Source organism: Erpetoichthys calabaricus, chromosome 10 (genome assembly GCF_900747795.2).
Source record: "Erpetoichthys calabaricus chromosome 10, fErpCal1.3, whole genome shotgun sequence".
In the NCBI taxonomy this organism is placed as follows: domain Eukaryota; kingdom Metazoa; phylum Chordata; class Cladistia; order Polypteriformes; family Polypteridae; genus Erpetoichthys; species Erpetoichthys calabaricus.
The window spans coordinates 13,636,098-13,645,353 of NC_041403.2; the positions used below are offsets into that span (position 1 = coordinate 13,636,098).

The window sequence follows — 9,256 nt, forward strand, 5'->3', positions numbered from 1 at the left end:
TGGAAATCTGGAATTTCAATGTTTGGTGAGCATTGGAGTTCTAAGCTGTGGGCAATAGCTTCTGCTTTGTCTTGAGTAGTATTTACAAGTCCGTTCAGGTTATGGAAGTAGTCTCAAACTCTGGTCCTGAAGGGCCACAGTGGTTGCAGATTTTCATTCTAACCCTTTTCTTAATTGCTGACCAGTTTTTGCTGCTAATTAACTCATTTTTCTTTCATTTTATTTGACTTGATTTTTAAGATTTGTTGCTCTGAATTGCTTCATTTCTTTCCTTAAATGGCACCCAAACAGAAATGAAATGTGAAGTGAGTCAAGCCAACAGAAGACCAGCTAAGCCAGGCCCTCAAACGCCAACCAATTTCACTCTAACCAGTTGCTTAATTAGGCATTGACTCTCGTTGTTAATTAAACCCGTTCTTTAATTTTATTGCTTGTTGCTGCTCTCATTGTTCGATAGCAGACATTTCTGAAATTGTTGATTTTCTGTTTTCTCAGAGCACTGTTAAAATGTTTTGGGGACTTGAGCAGAAAAGCATTCGTGAGACCTTCATCTTTCTTTGTTTTCAGATATTGTATGATGGTCACAGTTTGCCGGTCATGTTTTGGCTCGTTATTGTTTGGCTGCTAATTAAGGAAAAAGAGACCATTAAGGGGTTTGAGTCTTCAAGAGCAACTCCACTAAATTCATTCAAAAGAAGTTAATTAGCAGCAAAAACAGGTCACTAATTAAGACAAAGGTTAGAATGAAAACCTGCAGCCACTGCAGACCTCCAGGACTGGAGTTTGAGACCACTGGTATAGGGGACTGTTTGTTGTGAAGTGCATGGGTGGTTTTACATTTGGCACCTCTTTGATTTTCCATTTCAGATTGTATTTGTGACCATTTTTGTTCCTAATATAATTTAGTGATTCTCTGATTTCATTTGAGTGTGTATTCATTCTTTGCAGCCTGTTGGGTCGCATTGTTTTTCCACTTTCTTCGAACTTTATTCTTTTGATTTTTTTTTTCCAGCAGCCTGCTGGGAATAGCATAGCAGATGTTATTTTTGTAGTATTTTGGGCCTTGTGTGAAACAGTTGCCATTGCCTGCTTGATGAGTCAAGTAAGAGCTTTTGCTGATTGGTCTAGCTGTTGAGGTGTTGGTAGAGGTCCCAGGTACGATTGTGAAAGCAGGTCAGAATATTCTTTCAGTTGTTGATTCAGGACTGTTTCCACTGTTATTACTTGATCCATGTAACTCAAGAAGTATAGGGTTATGGGCGAAGCTCAATTCTGGAATGGAGATGATGAGTGGAGATTGGATTTTGATGTCTAGTACATCAGGTATGTGCCCATCGTGGTGGAAGTGTATTGGTTCTTCTGGTCCTATCACTTTTAAGTGGTTTCTATCTGCATAATTGAGGAGTGATACACCTCGTATTTTAATTTTTTTTTACTGTTCCAACATGGTTGTTTTGCATGTTGGTACCCTGATAGGATGGTTGGAGAACATGATTGGGGAAACCAAATCCAGTTATTGGCCAGGTAGATAATTCTGGGGACTGTGGCATGCTGCATTTATTTATAAAGGACAGTCTTTAGTATTTAGCGCCCCTGAGTTAAAGTATAATATGCTTAATTGTGATGTGGGTGATTCAGAATGCTCTATTCCTTTTTTAACAACAATGGTTTTGCCGCCTCCTTTGCCTTTAATTCTGTAAGATCTGGAGACAAAGTGGCTTCTTATTCTGAATTCTGGACTAGGACATAAATGAGTTTCACTGATTAGCATTACATCAAATCTCGACACATACATTTTTGGAGTTCTTCTTTTGTGTTTTGCAGCCCATAATTGAGGGCAGCAAATCATCTGTTCCACAAAATAAAAATAATGTGAAAACTACTGCCACACCAAAACATGAAAAGCTGTCCACCTCTCCTGTTCTTGTAAGTGCCTTGAGCTTAGGAAAGGAGCAATATAAATAAAATGTATTAATTATTACTAAACGCTTAGGTAGACATTCACCTACAATAGCTGCCCTTCACTGCAGTAAACAATAGAGGCTTGTCTTTCATATCGAACAGTTTTGAAGATAATGGAAACCATTTTCTTGACCAAAAAAAAATATTTAACAGCAGTGCCCCAACCAAGCTGACCGATGTTATGCATTATAATCATACACTAGAGATAATCATCATTTATCCACTGTTAATGCTGCATTATCTTCACGTGTATGAGACCTCTGGAAAATATTGAAAAGCAGGGTTTACCCACATTGAATATTTGTGCATACACTGCATTTTATCTCAATGATCTTAAATTACGTGACACAGATTTATCCCCAAAAGCCGCACATGGGAGTTGCACAGAATAAGTTCAATTTTTCAAGTTCCTATCCCCACCATTTGGCAGAACTCCACATTCTGACAATGTGAACTAAAGAATGAATGTGGGTGCTGGCAAAATTAGCACCCTAACTAATTTACAAATATTAGTCCAAGCCAGACAAGAAGGAAGATGATGATTAGTGAGCAGCAGTATGGTTTCATGCCAAGTGTGGCACCCGGCTGGGGTTCCTACTCAGACGGGGAGGACAGGAGGAGGGCTTGTGCCTCCTCCAGAACACGAGGGGGCGTCCGCCCTGGTTGCTTTGGGGGCCACGGGTACAAAGCATGGAAGCTCAACCCTGTAGGGGCCCGTGGTCACCGCCAGGGGGCGCCCCGATGCCTTGGGAGCCCTGGACCTTAGTACTTCTGCCACACCCAGAAGTTCTGGGGGGAAGAGTATTGGGGACACCCGGAGGACTTCCGGATGTACCGTCAGAGCTTCCGCCACACAGGGGTGTGGCTACGGAGCCCCTTAGGATACACCTGGAGCCCTTCCAGGGTGAATAAAAGGGGCCGCCTCCCTCCAGTCTGGGGCAAGAGTCGGGTGGAAGAGGACGAAGCTTGGTGGAGAGGAGTGGAGGTGGACCAAAGACTGTGAAAGGCATTGTGAGTGTGGCCAGGACTTAAGGGGTGATTGGTGCTGAGGCACTGGGATTGTGCACTTCTATTGTATATAATAGTTGTTAATAAACGTGTGTGGTGAAGAAACAACATGTCTACCTGTCTGTGTCCGGGCTGTTCCCCACACAAGAAAGAGCAACACAGATGTGATATTTGTTCTGAGGATGTTGATGGAGAAGTACAGCAGGAGTTCCATTGTGTCGTTGTGGACCTGGAGAAAGCATATGACTGGGTGCCTCGAGAGGAGCTGTGGTATTGTATGAGGAAGTCGGGAGTGGCAGAGAAGTACATAAGAGTTGTACAGGACATGTACGAGGGAAGTGTGACAGTAGTAATGTCTGCGGTGGGAGTGACAGATGCATTCAAGGTGGAGGTGGGATTACATCAGGGATCAGCTCTGAGCCCATTCTTATTTGCAATGGTGATGGACAGGTTGACAGACGAGATTAGACAGGAGTCCCCGTGGACTATGATGTTTGCTGATGACATTGTGATCTACAGCGATAGTAGGGAGCAGGTTGAGGAGACACTGGAGAGGTGGAGATATGCTCTGGAGAGGAAAGGAATGAAGGTCAGTAGGAATAAGACAGAAAATGTGTATAAATGAGAGGGAGGTCAGTGGAATGGTGAGGAGGCAAGGAGTAGAGTTTGGTAGGGTGCATGAGTTTAAATACTTGGGATCAACAGTAGAGAGTAATAGGAATTGTGGAAGATGTGAAAAAGAGAGTGCAGGCAGGGTGGAATGGGTGGAGAAGAGTGTCAGGAGTGATCTGTGACAGTCGGATATCAGCAAGAGTGAAAGGGAAGGTCTACAGGATGGTAGTGAGACCAGCTATGTTATATGGGTTGGAGACGGTGGCACTGACCAGAAAGCAGGAGACCGAGCTGGAGGTAGCAGAGTTAAAGATGTTAAGATTTGCATTGGGTGTGATGAGGATGGACAGGATTAGAAATGAGGACATTAGAGGGTCAGCTGAAGTTGGACAGTTGGGACAGGCAAGATTGTGTTGGTTTGGATATGTGAAGAGGAGAGATGAGTATATTGGGAGAAGGATGTTAAGGATAGAGCTGCAAAGAAAAAGGAAACAAGGAACGTCTAAGAGGAGGTTTATGGATGTGTTGAGAGAGAACATGAAGGTAAAGTATATGGAAAAAGATTATCAGCTGTGGCAACCCCTAATGGGAGCAGCCAAAAGAAGAAGTCCAAGCCAGACTATTATAGAACTTAGGTTTCTCAGAAGAACCTTCAGATCCAACACCTCACAAGCGGTTCAAAAAAGAAGAAAACAAAAAGTTTTACATATCAAAAAAGGAATGGGTGCCCACATGCATGGCAAAATATCCCAATAGAACTAAAATTTTGTTGGACCCAAAAAGTAAAATAAAATGCCCAATGGAAAGGTTCCAGTCTGAACAGATAGGTGGCTCTGAAAAGAGCCGTTGGTGCTGACAAACGTATTGCCGTAGTTTACTTGCTCTTAACTGGTTTCTCGGTCTTCTTGGGAAGAAGCACGGCCTGGATATTTGGCAGCACACCACCCTAAGCGATAGTCACGCCACCGAGCAACTTATTGAGTTCCTCATCGTTACGCACAGCTAACTTCAGATGACGAGGAATGATTCTGGTTTTCTTGTTGTCGCGAGCAGCATTACCAGCTAACTCTAGAATTTCAGCAGTCAGGTACTCGAGCACAGCAGCCAAGTAGACGGGAGCACCAGCGCCCACACGCTCAGCATAATTACCTGTTCTGAGAAGCCTGTGAACACGGCCGACGGGGAACTGTAACCCAGCTTGTGAAGAGCGAGTCTTAGCCTTGGCGCGTGCCTTACCTCCAGTCTTTCCTCTTCTGGACATTATTATTACAGTATTATTATTTTTCCAAATATACACAACAGTATTCTGCAATACAATACAAGTGGATACTTGCGCAGCGCCCTTATAAAGGCTTCCCTTGGGTGCTGCGAGCTGAACGAACTGACTGCTTATTTGCATGTGCTCGTACGTCACTCAGCCTGTGGCGACTCTAGGGCGTGGCCTTCAAACTCCTTTGAACAACACTTCAAGTTTAAAAATACCGCTCCGAGCAAAAAGAATAATGTGCCTTTTAATTAATTTGATTATTCTTGTGTTTTACATGTATATATACACATAACGACTTCCTCTCCGGGTTTCACTGCACTGATGCATTTCAATTTTTGCATATTACACCTGTCTCTCTAACCTTTATTTCATGTCACCGATTATTCTTACTGAGCTTCTGCAGCTTCTTTTCTTAAGCCCTGCGAATTTTAACTCTTGCGATCATGTGCAAGTTACTTGGTTGAGTCTCCCTTTGATGAGATGATCACAGATATTTTTAACCTGCACACGTAATAACTGTTCTAAAGAAGACAGAAATATTCTGTAGTGAATGAAAGAAAACCCTTGACACGTACTTTTGAAAACATAAAGCCAATGCAAAAAACGTGCGCGCGAATTTTGTCCCCTTCATTAATGAATCGGTCGTTTGTGGCCATGCCCAACGCTGCCACGGTTTCTGTATGCTTTAAAAAGAGGAACCTGGGAAAGTACAGTATTCAGTTACTACAGAGTGCAGATATGCCTGAACCAAAAGCAGCACCTGCCCCTAAGAAGGGCTCCAAAAAAGCCGTTTCTAAGAGCCAGGCGAAAGGAGGAAAGAAACGCAGAAAGTCCAGGAAAGAAAGCTATTCCATCTACGTTTACAAGGTATTGAAGCAAGTTCACCCTGATACAGGTATATGGGGAGAGCTTGCCAAGCACGCTGTTTCCGAGGGTACCAAGGCAGTTACCAAGTACACCAGCTCCAAATAAACAGAACTACTTGCTTGAAACCAACAGCTCTTTTCAGAGCCACCCATTTACTCTCAAAAAGAACCCCATTAACATGAAAAGCAGTGTTTTCTCGGTTTACATGGTGTACCTTTTCCCTTACACTTAGTATTTTTTGATCACTTGCACTAGTGTCATTTAGTTTTTGATGAATCACAACCAGTGTCCCTCATGGGCACAAATCCGTTTAGGTCAGGGGTGTCCAAACTGCAGCCCGTGGTCCATTTTTAATTGGCCCGAAGCAAATTCTAAAAATTTGAAATAATGGCCCACACACGAAACTTGTTAACTGTATTGTACTTCTTCGGTTTAACACAAAGCAGAGCTACTTCTGTTAGGTCAGATTATCTCAGGGCACAACGTGAGCTATCACAGCTATGCTGATGACACACAGTTGTATTTATCAATAGCACCTGATGACCCCGATTCTCTTGATTCACTAACACAATGTCTTACTTGTATTTCTGAATGGATGAATAGTAATTTTCTAAAGCTAAATAAAGAGAACTGAAATTTTAGTGATTGGCAATAATGGATACAATGAGGCTATTAGAAACAAACTGGATACATTAGGATTAAAAGTCAAGACGGAGGTAAAAAGCTTAGAGGTAACTGTTGACTGTAATCTGAATTTTAAATTGCATATTAATCAAATCACTAGGACAGCATTTTTTCACTTAAGAAACATAGCAAAAGTTAGACCTCTTATATCATTAAAAGATGCTGAGAAATTAGTTCACGCGTTTGTTTTCAGTCGACTAGATTACTGTAACGCACTCCTCTCAGGACTACCCAAAAAAGACATCAATCGTTTGCAACTAGTGCAGAATGCAGCTGCTAGAATCCTAACTAGGAAAAGAAAATCCGAGCACATCTCTCTAGTTTTGATGTCACTACACTAGTTACCTGTGTCATTCAATATTGACTTTAAAATTCTGCTTATGGTTTATAAAGCCTTAAATAATCTCGCCCCGGCTTATATATCGGAATGTCTGACATCTTATAGTCCAAATCGTAACCTTAGATCCTCAAATGAGTGTCTCCTTAGAATTCCAAGAGCTAAACTTAAAAGAAGTGGTGAGGCGGGGGGCCTTCTGCTGTCATGCACTTAAAATCTGGAATAGCCTGCCAGTAGGAATTTGCCAGGCTAATACAGTGGAGCACTTTAATAAACTGCTGAAAACACATTATTTTAACATGGCTTTCTCATAACATCACTTTAATTTAATCCTGATACTCTGTATATCCAATTCATTATAATAACTATTCATGGTGGCTCTAAAATCCGTACTAACCCCTACTCTCTCTTCCGTTTCTTTTTCTGCTTTCTTTGTGGCAGCGGCTTGCACCATCACCATCTACTCAAAGCACTGTGATGTTCCAACAGTGATGGATTAAAAGCCAGAAGTCTGCATGACCATCATCATCAAGTCCTTCCCTGAGAAACCTAAATACAAAGACGACTATTTCATTTTTGTTAGGCAGAATACCCAGAGGGGACTGGGCAGTCTCGTGGCCTGGAACCCCTGCAGATTTTATTTTTTTCTCCTGCCGTCTGTAGTTTTTTTTTTTTGGTTTTTCTGTCCTCCCTGGCCATCTGACCTTACTCTTACTCTATGTTAATTAATGTTGTCCTACTTAAATTTCTTACTTTGTCTTTTATTTTTCTTTTCTTCATTATGTAAAGCACTCTGAGCTACTTTTTTTGTATGATAATGTGCTATATAAATAAATGTTGTTGTACTGTCTTGATTAAGGCACTTTCTTAACAAATACGCGCAATCGATCTGCTACGGGTGACCAAAAATGGCAGAACCAAAGAAACGCACAATAACAAGTGAGCGCAGAAAATTTCAGACACTGTAGGAAAATGAATACAATATTTCTTCCTAGAAGTCAAGGGCTTGTGTGTCGGCACTACGAAACCTACATTGGTGCTGAGCGAGAACAAAGTTAAGCAAATGGCTGCCAGTCTGCTATCTCAACAGTATTTTTTCCGTGCTAAGAAAACACAAGAAAATGCCACATCAGCCAGTTACGAGGTAGTACAGCTCACTGCCCGTCACGGGAAACCTTTCTCAGATGGTGACTTCATAAAACAGTGCATCACTAAAGTCGCAGGAATAATATGCCCGGAGAAAATGCAGGAATTCAACAACGTTCGCTTGTCCAGAAACGCAGTTGTGCGGCGAATTGAAGATTTGTCAGCTAAGGCTTGTGCTTATAAAGCATAATTTACCTATATTTGGTTGATTTTGCTAGCTTAATGCACATGAGGTGAGGCAATATATCTCACCTCTAGTGGGTGGTCCCCACTAGAGGTGAGATATATGGGTGGGTGGTGGGAAATGCGTAGTGCCATAGATCTAATGAACAATATCGAAATGGACAAGATCGCTAAAAGCTATAGCTCTGGAAATTAAAGTTTTGGTCGCCCTTGAAAACCTAAAGAAAAAAAAAATGAGGCTTGTCCGAAGCGGATGGCTACTGGCAATTTAATGCAGCTTAGGGACAGAATTACCACAAACCAAGCACTGGGTCGCAGGGCTGCTCGAGAACAGTCGGTTTCTTCCGACAGTAAAGCACTTCTCGGTCTTTCCTATGGTTTGGAAAGCCAGATTAAAGCGTAGCGGTAGCAGTCATTCTAATCAGTTTGCCAAATAAGTACATCCTATAGTACCAGTAATCCTTCCTCGATCGCGGGGGTTGCGTTCCAGAACCCCCCACGAAAGGTGAAAATCCGCGAAGTAGAAACCATATGTTTATATGGTTATTTTTATATATTTTAAGCCCTTATAAACCCTCCCACACTATTATAAACATTTCCCGCACAATTATACAGCATAAACCCTTTGTATTCTTTTAGATATTAGGTAAGATTCATTGAAATTATGTATGTAAACACAGTTTATATACAGTAAAACCTAAATATTATTTTATAGATATCGAGCGTTTCCGATATCACATATGTTACAGCCTTACGACAGACAGGCCACCAGCAATAAATACATGCAATGCGGGAAAAATTGTATACAGTAAAATGTGTGTACAGTGACACTAAACTATGTACATGTAATAAGTACTGTACATAGATAATTAAGGTTACTCACCAACAATGACACGACGACTTGTCCGATAACGATGAGTTTAATTTTACTGCACAACAAAGGATAGCGTTACAGCTCTTCTAAAGGAGCCTCTTCAGGCGTCTGTGTAGCACCGCCATCATTCTTCAATCCAAATCCCTAAAGCAGATTCCATCCAGACTACTGCCTTATCACGTCCACTTGCAACTCGTTTTGTGCCCCGGTTAAAGGACACTGCAGCTGTAGATCTTATATGCTTTTCCTCCATTTAAATAAAAAGAATCGTGGACTCATTGATACCGTAATGGTGTCCTGCAGCGGTGTAGTTGTT

At 41.8% G+C, this 9,256-nt stretch overlaps 2 protein-coding genes across 2 annotated transcripts; one reads left to right on the forward strand and one right to left on the reverse strand.

The window, feature by feature from the left end:
- Nucleotides 1–4,409: 4,409 nt before the first annotated feature.
- LOC114658848 (histone H2A-like) lies at nucleotides 4,410–4,843 on the reverse strand. The gene has a single exon (XM_028810914.2). It carries the CDS (start codon nucleotides 4,841–4,843, stop codon nucleotides 4,529–4,531), a length of 315 nt encoding a protein of 104 aa, XP_028666747.1. The 3' UTR covers nucleotides 4,410–4,528.
- Nucleotides 4,844–5,574: 731 nt separating this feature from the next.
- Nucleotides 5,575–5,875, forward strand: LOC114658841 (histone H2B 5-like). The gene has a single exon (XM_028810908.2). It carries the CDS (start codon nucleotides 5,588–5,590, stop codon nucleotides 5,819–5,821), a length of 234 nt encoding a protein of 77 aa, XP_028666741.2. The 5' UTR covers nucleotides 5,575–5,587; the 3' UTR covers nucleotides 5,822–5,875.
- The last annotated feature ends 3,381 nt before the right edge of the window (nucleotides 5,876–9,256 follow it).

Bases quoted from the DNA above. Each gene is read 5' to 3' on its own strand.
- LOC114658848 (XM_028810914.2), bottom strand. From the start codon at position 4,843: ATGTCCAGAAGAGGAAAGACTGGAGGTAAGGCACGCGCCAAGGCTAAG.
- LOC114658841 (XM_028810908.2), top strand. From the start codon at position 5,588: ATGCCTGAACCAAAAGCAGCACCTGCCCCTAAGAAGGGCTCCAAAAAA.